A 16,382-nucleotide genomic window follows, 5' to 3' on the forward strand; every position below is an offset into this window, starting at 1 on the left:
AAAATAGTCTCCAAGCGCAAATACGTATAATGAGGCTCGTAATAGGTAGAAAATATCTAAAAAAAGATCAGAATCTAGACATAAAAAGAAATGAGGTCAAGCGCGACCAATTGTTGAGGAAAGTGAACTTCGTTAAGAAAATCGGCCGATAAGACATCTTGTCGTAGCAATTCTCATTATTTCCCGAATAATTACATCATTTATCTTCCTTTCTCCCTTTATTAATATTTTTTATTTAGATAGATAAATAATTAATGCGTCAAATTACATTTTTATATTTTTATTTCTTATCGTATCCTTTTCATTCAAATTTTTTTCATTTTTTTACAATTTTGATTATACTCATCTAAACTTTTTCTTCATCTTTTCTGTATTTATATTTATGATAATATAAAAACAAAAAGAATAAGAATCTTCAATGCAATAATATAATTTTTGCAACAAGATTATTTTCTTTGAATTATAAAAAAATTAATTAGATTTTTTTACTCAATTTAATATAAATTACATATAATTTTATTTTATTTTATTATTCGCATTTTTAAAGTACATATTATGAAGTTTTATCTATTTTACAAACATATATTTACATTTTAATCCTTAATTTAAACGATTGGATTATTCTTGTTCAGTGTTTTTTTTTCTTTGAAGTATACTAGAAGCATCAAATAATTAATTACAACATTTATATATAATTTTTTAAAATATACTTTACAAATACTTTCTAAAGATATTAAAGTATATAAGAATTACTTTATTAATTTTTGTGTAAAAGTTATAAAAATTAATTTTTTACGATTGTAAAATACGGAAAATCATATTGTGTATATTAAAAAATTATTTGTTTCTTATAAAAAATATCAAAAGATTATTAATTTAAAAAATTCGATTAAAAATAAAAGTTTTCACAAACTTAGAAATAGCTGAGCATTGTTATTATACAATTTTAAAGAAGACTTTACTTTAATACAATACAATTGTGACCTTTTATTCCACAGCATTAGATGTTAGGCAGTCTTACCAATTTCCTTTTTCTTACCTAATCACTCTTATATACACGATAGTCAATAAAAAAAGTCTTAAAACCTAGAATAAGCCTAACATTAGTTCCTTGTCAAAGAAATAAGAGCTCTACAAATTCATTTATTACATTGACGTTGAATATTAACAAACAGAAAATTGTAGATGAATAATATACATTAGGAAATTGCATTCTAAAATTTAAAGTTATCTAATATTTTTTTGAATTTAATGTTATATAAAAATCAAAATATTTAACAAAATTTAAAAAATAGAGTTAAAAAGTAATTTTTTAAAGTTTTTTTTTTAAATTATTCTTATAAACTAAATTTATATTAATTTATAAAAAAGAGAGATTTGTTTAATTTATGTAAAAAGATTGAATTTATTTATATAAAGAAGAATTTGGATAATTCAGAAATTTAATTAATTGAATTAAAAGAAAAATATTGTATTCTAAAACAATGTTATAAAATTAAAGAATATTATAATTATAATATTTAGATGTAAATCTTTTAATTTATTTATGAGATCTAAATATAATAATAAAAATTAGTGAAAAATTATAAAATTTAAATATAAAATAATGTATAGGAATTCTTTTTTTAACTTACTTGTATGTAACTACTAAACTTTCTATATTATTTGAAAATGTAAATACTGATGATTCTGTATTCAATTGATTGAATAATCAGAATTCATGTAATTAATGTTTTATCGTATCTTCAATCAGAATATTACATTTATATTACCATGAATATTAAAATTTGCCGGATTCAGAATTATGGAAATATCGAAAACTATTGAACTAATCATTATATAGGTTCTGATATTGCAAAAATACATTTTCATCCGGCACATCGTAATAAATTGTGGTGGTTTTTATTGTACCGCGCCATGAAACATGCCGATAACACCTGCAGTTGCAGCTCGGTGCATGCCGCATCCTTCTTCGGCCGTCTTTTCTTGTTTCCACCCACATACACACAGTAGAAATATATCACGAAACACGGGCGCTATCGCGAAGACAGGCGAGCCGCGTTGAGGTATCTATTTGCGTGTATACTATACTTGGCGAGAAATGTGAGAGACGGCAGTTCATCCTGGTGATCGTCATGTCGTATCTCGTTTCGAATTGTACGTATGTACAACAATTGCATAGATATAGATAGATTAATCGACAGGACAAGTTTATAATGTTAACATATTAAATTTGATTAATTAAATCTCTTAATAATGCGATATATATAAAAAATTTGATATAAAAAATTTATTTGATTTACTCCAAAAATTTAAATAAAAATTTAATATAAAATTGTTTTAAATCTTAAAAACTGTTACAAATTTTTTTAAATTTAAATTGAATCACATCTCATTCAAAATTTATGATATTTGATATAATATTTAGTTTATTTAGCATAAAACGTGAAAGAATAAATCGCAAAAAACTTCTTTCGTAAAAATGTGAAAGACTCTTTAGGAAAATAGAAATTTATTGTTGCATTCTCTTATACATTACTACACCACAGCATGCTACTTAATAGCCGCGATATGTCATGCAAATTTCGAAAATTTATTACCATCGATAAATGAGTATGTAAATATGATACATTTTTTCTATTTTGCGCTATATTCCAATTGTTTACCAAGAAAACAGACTCACATGTTATCGCGAAAATTCGATTTCTCGTGGGACAGAAGGGCAATTTATTTGCGGCTGAAACTCTATTTTCAGGGCATCGCCAGTTTCATTGCTCTCTCGTCGGAGTACAACATATGTGTCGCCGTCAGTGAGAAGATCCTGAGAAATTCCAAAAGCGAGGACTTTGATAGAATAATCGAACGACTGAGCTCGAAGCATAACGCCAGAGGAGTCATAATATTCGTAGACGAGGATAATATAAGGTAGGATTAATCTCGAGTATGCCTTCGTTGCATTTAAATAGGGTCGTTGCTATAAAATACAATATGAGAAGACATTGTGCAAAAAGCGCGATTGTTGAAATCTGTCTCGCATGAAAAATGCGGTGTGCTCGCTTTATTTATTTTCTTTTCTGCACACAGAGCAGAAAAATGGAATTACTGTGGACTACGAGAGGAATGTTTTTTTTATTCCTTCTATGCTTTCATGTTCTATATTGGACGAAACGTTCTCAAACACGAGAACAAATTATAGTTTTTGTAATTTATTTTTATTATATAACATCTCTGTAGTATTCGTCGAACTAGGAAAGCACATATCCAACGTAAAAATTCAAAATATACATATATAATGAAACGCATATAATTTTCTTAGCATAAAAAATTGTTGATAGAAAAACAATGTTTTATGTAAACAACGTTCAATTAAAAATTTTGAAGTTACTATGCTTCGCAAAAAGCATAAGCAAGAAAATTGTGGACATGTCAAAGTAAAAAATATCGATTTGAAGCATTATTTTAGAAGCAATTTATTTCGTGTTTCATAACGATATGCATATTTAAGCAGGTTTGATGCAATGAAATTCGCTTCAAATTCCTATATTAAAATCTGGTATATAATAATTGGAATAATAAGCGGATAATATGGAACGTGTAATTTCCGATCATCCTAAGATTTAATGTGATATCGGCAGAAACAATATTGAATGAATTAGGATGTCGATGGCTGCAATTAGGAATGGGCTGTTTAAATGCGCGTGCGTTTGGCACTCTATGCTAATTAAGATTATTAAACGTCATAGTAAGACAAAACGTCCAATTAAACGAACCTTATTTTTTACATAATCAACGTGAAAAAACAATTATGCAAACGGACGGGTGTTGAAATGAGACAAAAAGGATTTTAGGATTCTGAGTTACGTGAAAAAAATTTTACAATTGAGGGAAAGAGAAACATCATACCACACTAAAGGGATTTAGTATTGTATATTTTATTCTTTTTCCACGTATAGTATAATTATTACCAGATTAAACAAATTTTTACTTTCTCAGAATGAGTTTGTTTCTCAAAATTAAATTGCCGAAGGATAGGGGATGAGAAATTTAAAGCTTTTCGGATCTGTTCGTTCAGAGAATAAGCGCTGGGTTTTTGAAAACGACATGCATTTCAACGAGTTAAAAGCAGATCGGGGCGTAACCGAGCGGACGAGATAACAGAGCAGCGATTAATTTCGTGTTCTACAAAGTCGATACTTGCTGGTTTTTAGGCAAAAGATGAACAAAGATGAACGTACGGTCGATTCACTTGCGGTTGTAATTAAAAAAATTCTATACAATTTTTTATTGAAAAAAAAAAAAATATGACGTTGTGGTTAAATAATCTATTAAAGTGTCAAAACTGCCTGTCAAAGTCAGTGTAATAATAAAAGGAATGATTCGTTATTACTTTTCGATATTTTTACTAAGAGTTTCTTTGTTTTCTGAAGATTGCAACTAAATATAAGATACAGAAGCTGTGCGTTTCGCGGATTACCTCGATCTATGTGTCCAGATTTATTATTATAATATCAATGTTTTGTGAACATTACATTTACTTTATTAGGACAAAGAGTAGTCTGATTTGCTGCTCCGAAGGATTTCTTTTATATTTACTGTTTAAATAAAATATTATTTGAAGACAATTTTTTATAAAAGGTTTAATAATATTAGCAATGATAATATATGACTGCATTTTGATTATTCATTATTATTTTTATTTGTGATATTTATATGTTTTTTAAGTATACGCCTTATGAAATTGCTATGATAAATTCAAGTGCGTAACGTGCAGGAATAATTTTATGATACGCATCATTCTGATGTTATTAATTTTTTTTTAAATAAAATTGCGCATTTACTGAATTAAACACATATCGTTTGTTTGGAACATACGCTTGTTACGTACAAACATACGTTTTGTTTACTAGACTATATTTAAAAAAATATCGTTAATCTTTTACTGAAATCCATTCGCGAGCCTCTTGCAATTAATAATTACCAAAAGTAATGGAATATGAAACAGTCAAGTATAAAATTAACCGTTGAGCACGAAATAAACGAAAAACCGCATTATTAATCATTTATATAGTGATAGCGACAATGCATGCGTCACATTTCTGGTATTCGCGCACACACATACGCGCTTGCATTTCATTCGAAATCCCTTATGAGCTATCATTCAAATCCCGACGGAAAATCATCATTCATTATGGAGACAACTGCGGACTAAAGCAACGCGTAATTGCAAATTTTGATCATAATTACATCGGCGTTGCAACGCTTGAACACGCGCGAATCGGAAATCTATTTTAACCAATTATTAAGCGAAAATGACGAACGCAATTATTGTGACTCGCGATGTTATGTAGAAATTTCATTAAGAAATGTAGTATATTCTTACATTTCTATTACAATATTTTATTACAGAGAAAAACGTTTTTTCATTACTGCATTATAGAAAAATATTATTCTGTTTCTAAGAAAAGTGATTACTTTATTTCTTTTAAGTAAGGGTTCTTTAACAAAGAATCTTTAACAAAGAATAATTTTTTTTATAATTTTAAAATATATTTATTACAAATTCAAAAAAAGCTTTTTATTATGTACTCAAAATAAGAATATATTTTCTTTTGAAAATTTATAAAATTGGTCGAAGAAGCAGCTTAAGGGAATCCTAAAGCGAAGCTCGATGAAGTCATCAGAGATCGCTGTTTTTCCAGCGCATCAACATGTCTTTATATACTACCACACCAATATCTCACGCAATCTATGATATACACAGTCGCACGTTAGTGTCAATTTTCGTATAACAAATTCGTCGCAATAAAGCGTCTAAGTCTAATTCTAAAAACTCGACGTTATTTGTTCGTGTAAATTACGTATTTATGGATTACTATTTCGTAAGTACAGATTGCAAAACTTTCGTATCAAAGAAATGTTGTCACGACTTGACAGCTTGAGACGCCATGTTACTAAAATATGATAAAAAATATATCAATTTTGAAATTTTTTATTGTTCTTGGCATAAACTCTACTTGACAAACACGTATTAATGTGTATACTTTAATCCTGGAAAGGGATTTTTGAATCTGTGAAAGAGAAAAAAGTATTTGTTATACAAAAATTATATGATTTAACCGGTAATATACACAACACACGGCTTTAGGATCCCCTTAATACTATAAACAAATCGAATTTTAATTTAATAATCTTGATTAAAGTATTAAATTATCAAGATTTAGAATAGGTTTTGAATGAAATTTGATGATGCTCGTGATGAATTTTTATAATATAATATTTCCGAATATACAAACTTTTAAAATGCTTGAAATAAGTAATTATTATTTGCGTACAGTATGTATTTTTCTGTGTGTGCAATTTTCAATTTTGCTTTATCTTTTTATCGACAGTATGCTATTTATATTTAAATAATCGAGCTGTTTGAATAGAACTGAAATCAATCATATCTGTTGAGTATAATGCTAATATTAGTTTTTATTTCGATGAATAAAAGGATTATTAAAAGATCTTGCAAAGAATGAGATTCTACTATTTTATTATAAAACTTTCTTCCGTAGTGAAGAAAAAAGATTTCTGCAAAGATTTTGTCAAACACTAGTAATTAAATATTATATTTATAAAAATAATTACGTGAAAATTAATAAAAATTACAATAAATAATTATTATTTATTATTGCTCGCTTTATATTGATATTTTCATAATTTATACAGTTAAAGAAAATTTATCAGAACTGTCTGTTGGAAAGCACTTTGCGTTTTTATTTTTTTCTCGTAAAGTCCACGGTTCTCTCCTATCTATTTGATCGCAAAACGTATCCTAACATAGAATATTATTCGAAAGCTTCTCGCAATGTTGAAAATGGTCACCGAAAGTGCAAACCAAGTTCTCGACGATACCGAATGGCTTGCAATGTCGAGCAAATATTGGAAAGCAAGCAAAAGCGCGAGAGGAACCGTGGACTTCGCAGAGTCGAAAACTAAACATAACGTTTCACCCCAAGTGTGCGACTGCCAGTGAACTTTTTTGCATCGCGTATTTTCTCGTTAGAGTAAGCTGCTCGATTCAGTTGCTTTAACAATAAATGATTAAAAAAAGGAAACATATGAGAAAAAAATCACACAACCACACAACATTATAACACATTGAAATCTTTCATTATTCTTATCATATTCACTATTTTAGCTTAAAAAAAATTGATATAAATTCATAGTTATACATGGATAACTGCGTGTCGATTATTATTAACCCAATCATTTATTGTTTGTAAAACTCGAGAGTCCAGAATTTTTTTATTTAAAAAAAAAGTTTTCGCTTTGCGATCCAAATCCTTTATTAAATCGAGTTTCCATGATTACGATTTAGTTAACAAATATAGTAAATTCTATCGTATTTAATTGCAAAATTCTTTGTTAGTATTGTATATTAAAAAAAATATTTTTTTACATAAATACACATAAAACAGTTAGCTTTGTGCAAAATCTCTGTAATTAATTAATTTAAAAAGTTGTGATCAAAGCAAACATTTGAAATTAATTTTGGCTTATATTACATTACATTATCTTTACATTTTACACTTACTTTAAAATTTTCACAATGTCAAATAATAACAATAAACATAAGATTGTTATAATTGTTTTTTAAGTTAAAATTATTTTAAAACTTGTTTTAAAGAATTTTCGTTATACGTAATTAAAACGATAAAAATAATAAATATGAATCATCAAAGCAATCTTTTAGAAATACAAATTTCAGATATTATATTTATTACTTTGAACTTTCTTCGCATATGTACTATGCAAAATATATACTGTGCAAATATAAAGTTTTCCATTGCATAAATATTATGCAATATATGTATGTACAATTATTGTAGTAGAATCTGGAAATTTTCCAGGAACTTGCAACTTTCCGCCGTTCTCAATATATGTACATAGATAGTTTCACTCTTTGTAAAAGATAAGTTATGACAATCGTCTCAATCATAAACTTATTTTATATTACTGGTTAAACCTTTGAGTTATTGACAATGAAAGGTTTAGATTTTTACAGTTTTAACAAAATTACTTTTTGTATTTAGTTATAAAGATCTTTACATTTACTAAATTAAAAAAAACTCTAATTTAACATAAAAACATTTAATATAATTATTAAATATTAAATTTTCGAAGTAAATAAATGAAGTATATTAAAAGGAACTTCTTTACTATAAGTAAAGAAAACTCGGAATGTTACAGCTATAAAATCTTATTTTTACAAAATAATGAAACTATTTATGTTTACTCATTTGGTACCTACCATATTGCGCGATATCTAATCAATTTCGTGCTCTTATTTTGTTGTCTGGAACACAATGTTGTCTATATGCACATGTATTTAGTGCGAGTATCTCATAATTAAAATAATCTGAATAAAAAGATGATATTAGTTCTTAAATAATATAAAAGTATTAAATATAAATAAGCATAAATATTAATAGCTGATAGTTGTATTATTATTGTTTGTTTTAGTTTATACAATATTAATGCAGTTTATAATATTAATTATTCTGCTTACGTCTCATTTAGTATTCTTATTATATTATTATTAAGTATTATATACTTATTCTTTCATTCATTTTTATATATATTAGATTTCTTATATTGTATCTTATGAGAGATATAATATAAGAGATTTTTCTTTCCCTTTCTCTTTTTCTTAAAAAAAAAAGAAATTGCTAGCATTTCTAAAATATAATACAGATAATTATTTTATCTACGATTAACTCATATTTATATATTTTTATTTAAAAAATATATTAGCATTTTTTTCTTTTTCGATCTCGATGTTGTTATTAATCTTCCCATAGTTTTGGATGCTATGATTGTCTAGCGAAATTTTAATATCTTTTTTTAGCATCTGTTTTTTTAATATATGAAAGAAAAATTCAATGTCTTTTGTCGTGATTTTGCACTTTGAGAAAGCTGCAACGCGCGTTTCTTCATCGTAAGAAGAAACAAACTGATATTCAAAACAGTCTGATATTCATCGTGCAATCTCTGGTTGCTTTGAACACAAAGAAATCAGCACCGAATTAAATGTGGAGCAGCTGCGACCGGCAGTTGCAAGAGTTCATTTCTCATCCGCATCGATAACAGGGAAATAATGGAGGTCTCGCTCTACGATATGCAAGAAACATTTATGATAAAATGTACCAAGCTCTTGCAGTTGACACAAGAACTATCAAAATAAACTACTCTTTAAGAAGAAGAAATAAAAACACAATAAATATACTAAATGAACATTAAAAATAAATGAATATTAAAAAGGAAATTGAATATATGTTATTTCCATACATTTAATATATAATACTAGAAAATCTCTTTCTAATTTAATATCAACAAAAGCTGAAAAATCCATACAAAAGTTAGTGCATACTTCAAACATCTGCAGAAAGAAATTAGGTTTATATTTTTCTCGAACAAAATATTTTTCTCTCAAAAAGAAAATCATTATTATTGTCGTATACGTCACTATCTATAATATTTTAGTTTGTCTATTTGTTTTTTATATCGTACAGAGTAAAGACGAAAAAATTTGTTATTCCCAGTAAATTTTAAACACTGAGAAAGTTACATTTTCCAGTAATCAGCATAAAGATGAAAATTTTTATGCTTTATGAATATTTTTTACATAACATGTAGTAGATACATATAAATTCGCATATCGTGTAGCATATCTCGGCACTATTGCTTGAAATTTAGCTTACTTGAACTCTAATGGATCGTACAGATTTAGTAACCATATGGAGAGACTGTCTGGATGTCTCGTGTATCTTTTAAATATAGATGTACTTTCTAGGAAAATATAATTTTTTAAGGAAAGAAAAATAAATTAGTATAACGATACTTACAAAATTACTTAAAATAAGATTCTTTACATTAAAACAATTAAAAAGTTACACATAGGCCTTTAGAAATCGGCGTTGTAATAATTGCGCTTTTTTAAGATTGATAACACAATCTTCGTATAATTATCGATAATTTATTTGTCGAACGTTTCGACTAACTTCTACCCTTCTTCAGCGAGCGTGATATAAAAACTTCATACATATCTTTTTCTTGTGATTACACTTTTTTTTCTTATTACGATGATTGACACCGTAGCATCATCGACTAGTCTATTATTTAATTATCGTTATGTCGTCTTAAATTTTAATTCACGTACAGAACTTGTGTAATAATTATTTGTGTAATGACTAATTTGTGTTTGAAGTGCTCCTGAGATCAAAATACCATTGATCATCCAGCTTTCAAATTAATTATAAGAAATTTGGTGTTGGAATGTAACTACAAGAGAAAGATATGAAGTTTGTATATCACTTGCTGAAGAAGATTAGAAGTTAGTCAAAACGTTCAACAAATAAATTATACGAGGATTGTGTTACATCAATCTTAAAAAAGCGCAATTATTACAGCGCCAACTCCTAAAGGCCTATGTGTAACTTTTTAATTAAATTAGTTTAAAGTTAGATGAAGAAATTAGATGAAATATTTATTTTATATAACCAATCTTTATTAAGAAAATTTTATATAAATTTTATATGAATTCTTTTTTCTACGGAGAAGGAAAATAAAACAGTAAGAATGATAATATAAAATATTTTTTAAGTTACTTTGAAAAAAACTTAAAACTATACTGTTAAATTGTTATAGTATTGATTTTCTTTAAGATATTTTGTAAAAAGATCCATTTTAAAGTAACTGTTTTATATTTATTTACAGTCATATATTACTATCATATATCAATAGTAAATAATTTATCTGGTTTGGCAGGTTGGATATATTAATTAAAAACGTTGGAAACGATGACCGTTTTTATTCTATTTTCTTTGGACATCAATATTTCAACAAAATCGCCCCGCGTGCTTTTTTCCCCTTTGACGTTCATGACGTACGAGATGCTCTTTCTTTCCCGCTTCATTTTTCTCTTTCGTAAATGTCGATGCTGCGAAATTGCTCGGTCCGCTCTTCTTTTTCGCGGCTGCGCGAGTGACGTAAATGCGAACGAAGCGCGAAGAAGCGCAGGCGACTCGACTCGAATCAGCTTAACTGCTTCAGCAGCGATTCGCGAAATGTTCGCCGACGTGCTCTTCCTGCATCGTGACGTAAGTCCGTCGAAATCGTGATGTATGGCCTTTCTCGCTGGTTACTCTCCATTTGCTTAGCTGCGAGACTCACGGATAATCGCATCGTACACGTGTTCCGCATGTCTGTTCAAAGACGACATATTTCAACCCTTGTCCGCGTTACGCTCGGGGATTCGCTCCGTGTGAAACTTCTGATTAACGCTAAATGCCGAGACTTGCTCACTTACGAACTTTACACGTTGCGCAGACAACTCATAATTAGTTTCTCCACGAGCAACGAAAGTGGCACGCAAAAAATTAATGGCATCTGCGGCATTTTGAAGTTTCATTTGAAAATTTCTCATTGTCACGTCTCCTATTGTTCTTACTGCTTCTCACTTTCCTTTGTGTCATTGTGTTTGTCTTATTTTATACGTAAAAAATATATCTGTATTTGATATAATTTGCATCTTGTATGTGACAGATATTACGAAAAAAAAATACTCGAAAAAAAAGTACTAAAGTTTATCTGCAAAAACTAGTAATCGTTTTCTAAATGAATACAGTTTACAACGTCTTTCAGATTTACTACAATTTTTATCAGACCTTTTTGTGCAATTACTTATTATTCCAAAATCACTGATGAAAAAAAGATACAACTTCTCCATAAACACATAATATTTCTAGAATGTTATATGAATATTATTTATCCCTTTTAATATTCATATTACATTTTAAAAATATTCTGTCTTATAAGATTATTAATTAAATCTTTTTTTATTACTTAATATACGTTATTTCTATATAATTATGACTCCCTTTCTATAAAACATGTAAACTAGAAACATAGTTAAGTATGTACAAAGTTATATTTACATACGTGACATTTATTCAACTTGTATTCGCATTCTGATCGGTTCACTTGATGACATTCGGCGTGGTTGCATATGTGCATCGCGTTATTTGAGCGAAAATTTGTCCTAATCGATCAGAACTTCGTTCACCCACCGGATGCACTCCCATGAAGGAGGGAAAGGGATTTCCGGTCGACATTGCCGACGCACGAATAAGCGTTGAGTTTTCTGTTTCCCCCCTTTCCCAGCCCTCTCTCTCTCCAACCCTCTCCCTTTCTCTTTTTATTTATCTCGCCCGCTACTCGATGGGATGTATCGAACGGAAATTTTTTCCCTTCTCGAAAGAAGCGCACGGCTGTCTATTTAAAGCGGCGAGACTTTATTGCGCATTCAAGAGGAAACGATACATTATCGAACAACCACCTAGCACGGATACCTTGGAGTCGCGCCATCGTCCGAAGCCGCTTCCGCAAGCAATGAAATTTTTGGCGAACTGCCAAAGGCCCGAAAGAAACGTTGGCGTCAACGTCGGAAAAACTCGGATAATGTTTTCCCACATATAACCCACGTTATTCCCGGCTACCATACGTTAATAGAGAGATCATCCTTTACTCTTTGAAGGTTTTTTTTCCTATTATAGTATCTTAGAGAGAATGGCCTTTCCATAGAGAGACAGAGAGAGAGAGAGAGAGAGAGAGAGAGAGAGAGAGAGATCATGGAAAAATCCATCAAAAAAACATCAAATCAAAAAACAATTCTATTATATTAAAAAAATAATTGAAATTTTATTCTTTTATCAGATACTTCAACAAGGTATCTACATAAAATTAACCATTTATTTTATTTTTTAAATTGAAATTTTTAATTTTTTATGTAATATTATACATTTTATATAATAAGCTATTCTAAAATAATGTCTTTGTTTCTTTAGAGAGAAAGAGAGAGAGAGAGAGAGAGAGAGAGACAGCATATAAATTTTTAAATAAATTTAATATTGATTTGTTTTTAATAAAAATTTAATACTTTACTTTTTTTATTTTTTATTTTTTTGTTCAATTTTTAATTTTCTTGTATTACAATTTATTATATTATATATTTTTATAAGAATGGAATTATATAATAATTTTTTTAGATGAGATAATTTATTCCACAATTTCTTCCGTGATACATAAAATTACAATATTGATATATAAATACAGAATATAGAAATTTATTGTATTAATATTAAATGCTTATAAATAATGTAAAATATAAGTAATATAAAGGGTATAAACTATAAACATTAAAGGTTTATTCAATCAAGAAGAAATGGCTTATCAAATTATTATTGAAAAAGGAATGTATATGAAACAGAAAAAGAGGAACCTGAGATCAGAATACGACCTGCAGATTGCGAAATGACTAGTAACATTTCTTTTATTCAATTTACTGTAGTTTGCAAGACATAAACTATCTAGTGACCTATTTTTGAAGGAAGTTCACTCATATACAATAATTTCAAGAACACTATATCTATCGCTTTCTATATGTTATGTACGAACAGTATATTCTTTGAAAAATTTCGAATGTAGTTTCACGAAGTATCTCCAGAGTTATTCTCGATTTGTTGCTGACTTATCGATAGTACAACAGTGGCTGAACCTTCCTGCAATCCGCTCGAAACTGGTCAAACTTTCAGCCAAAGGTGGAAGGCTCGGATATACATTTCTCGCTTCCTTCTTTTATCTTTTACTGGCCGAAACAGAAGAAGAAGTGGATAGTTACATTTCTAGTAGCGATCGCAATCTGTGACCTCGAAATATCGTAAAATCGATCGCTGGATCAGCTGGATCAGCTAGCTAGATAACCCTCTTATGTTTGCGCTTCCTTTTATTCCGTAATATATCTGTAACTTTCAGAAATTGTTCTCGAATATCTTAGAAATGAATAGTGTTGTTTGAAACACAACATTAATACATTTAGATACTGTCGCGATTCTGCAGAAAACAAAATGTTTATTTATATTGATAAGGATATTAATAGATAATGTATTTAAATTTAAATGTTAATAAAAAAGGATGTGATAAATTAGTTTAACTTATACAAATTCTTCATTTTTTATTATTAGAAAAACTTAAGTAAAATTTGCGGGAAACTTAATTATGAAAAAAATTTATTTGCTAAATTTATTTGCTGTATATTAACTTTATATCTTGTTATGATATCAGGCCATTCAACTAATCTATATCAATATCAAAACGCATCATATTTTTTTCTCTGTAATATCGAAAAGCGTTATATTCTTTTTTTGCTTTAGATAACAACTAACTATATTAGATAAAATAGCTTTGCTTTGATACTGCAGCTTACATTGAATTTTCTATGTACAAATGGAGTTATATAGATCAAGCATTGTGTACTTTGACTGTGACATAGATTGAATCACACATCGGATTAGAAAAGTTTTGGACGGTTGCATTTCAATTTTTTGCAATAGGAGAAAGTTGTTTAATTGAATTCTAGTTCGACCATTTGGACGCGATGTTGTTTCCCATCGCCGTGCTAACTGCTAGAAGGGATTTTTGGCTACTTTTTCCGACAGCTAATCTTCTTAGGTAGAAACACGAGACCCAAGTGGGAAAGAGGCTTACTCGTGGCAAAATGTATAAAGACGAAAAGAGTAAAAATGCAGAAAAGAGAAACTACCTAAATGAAGAATTTAAATATCCCTACGCAACTATTTCGCAGTAGCCGTAACACAGTAAATGTGAGACACAATCTAGGATAAGTCTAGAATGTTAAGAAGAATTTTAAGTATAAATGTAATTAATATTATCTTTACTTCTGCATAAAAAATAATGTTATACGTCTATCATAGATTAACATGTTTAAACTGTTTTGTGCCTGATTGTAATTATATGAAAAAGATGAAAACTTAGATAATGATTTTAATTACTTTAATTGGATTAAAATTTGAAAATAATTTCAAATCGTGAATTTTGAAGCAAATTTCCTTCTCCTTTCCGCTTTGTAATAATACGTGTCTTAAAATACTTTCTAATGTACTGCTTGCCACTAAGTAATGAAATTTGGAGAAACTGTAATTAAGCTATGAAATATCACCACAGCTACCTAACTACCTTTATAGCACTAAATCAACTAGATCCAGCTTTCAGCAGTACTATACATGTAGGTTAATTGTGTGCTAACTAAGGTTCGTATTCATATCATAAATTTAACGCTAGATTTCATTTCCAACGTGCGATAACGTTGTGATCTTTATACATCTTTTTTTTATATCTTATATAGATAAATAAAATCGTAGATGTGCCTATATTTTGCCGTGAATTTGTAATTTGAATAGAAATCTAAAAAAACTGTCTACCTATTTTCTTTATTGCGTTCATTTACACTTTAATTGTATTTATTCGTAAATTTTCTATATGCATATGTACAAATTATATGCCCATAAATTATAGCTACTTTACATTATATATAAAAATTTATTACAAGTCTGGAAAGAACTCAAAAATAGGTAATTGATATTAAGCTTTTACTTAAAATTGAAAAAAAAACTATTCGAATTAATTGTTTTCTTTTAAAAATCGAAGAAGACAAAAATATCGAAGAAATTAATACACGAATCAGCAAGCAACTCTTGTAATCAATACTTAGTAGTCAACGCGTCTGAAAATCTTTTTGTTAGCAAAGATGAACGCGATGAAGTGAACAATGGAGCGTGACACCTTTTTCGAAAAAGGACAAAGAAACTGTACGTTGACGTAAACACGCGGACAAGTGAAGTTGTTTTTCCGAGCTCACGGGAATTATAAGATAACGATCGGTCGCAGATTCTCGCTGTTCGTCCATCAGCAAGTTCCGTCGAACCGGTCGGACGCAATGTTTCTCGGTTGCTTACGATCTTCAGCTTGAACCTCACAAGGTAAATAATTGACTTCTGGACCGAGTTTCCCGACGCTGGAGAAAAGCCATTACCGGAACACCGGAACGATTCGATTTCCATGAACCGATAAGTTGATATCGATCTGTGGCTCGCTATCAGCGTTTCTCCTGTCGATATCTTTCCGGATTAACGCGATTGAATCCCATCCTGGTTCCCTACGGAGCTTAAGTTGACGTTGTAATAGGAGAACTAGTCCTTTCAATGATCTTCTTATTGTTACGATTGAGTTAAGTCAAGTACTAGCCGAGTTGATCTTATTGACTATTTAACAAAATTAAATAGGAATAATTATTGTAGAAATCATTGTTTCTGTATTTCATGTTTGTAACGGAAAATAAAAAAAATATAAGACATTTTTAATTATAATCTGACAACATCGTGTATGTGAGAAAAGTTTTTATTGAAACCACAGCGAATGAGATTTCTATATAAATAATATAATAATTACATAATTACATTATAAAAAAAAACAGAGATGTT

At 28.8% G+C, this 16,382-nt stretch overlaps 1 protein-coding gene across 1 annotated transcript in view; it reads left to right on the forward strand.

The window, feature by feature from the left end:
• The window catches only part of LOC108752684 (metabotropic glutamate receptor 8-like), a 125,654-nt gene that overhangs the window by 83,019 nt on the left and 26,253 nt on the right, over positions 1–16,382 (forward strand). The window contains exon 6 of the mRNA XM_018493714.1: positions 2,756–2,925. Within this exon, the coding sequence (XP_018349216.1) occupies positions 2,756–2,925 (170 nt within the window). The remainder of the gene's footprint in view (positions 1–2,755; positions 2,926–16,382) is intronic.

The sequence above is a fragment of the Trachymyrmex septentrionalis genome, unplaced genomic scaffold, assembly GCF_001594115.1.
Source record: "Trachymyrmex septentrionalis isolate Tsep2-gDNA-1 unplaced genomic scaffold, Tsep1.0 scaffold60, whole genome shotgun sequence".
NCBI lineage: Eukaryota > Metazoa > Arthropoda > Insecta > Hymenoptera > Formicidae > Trachymyrmex > Trachymyrmex septentrionalis.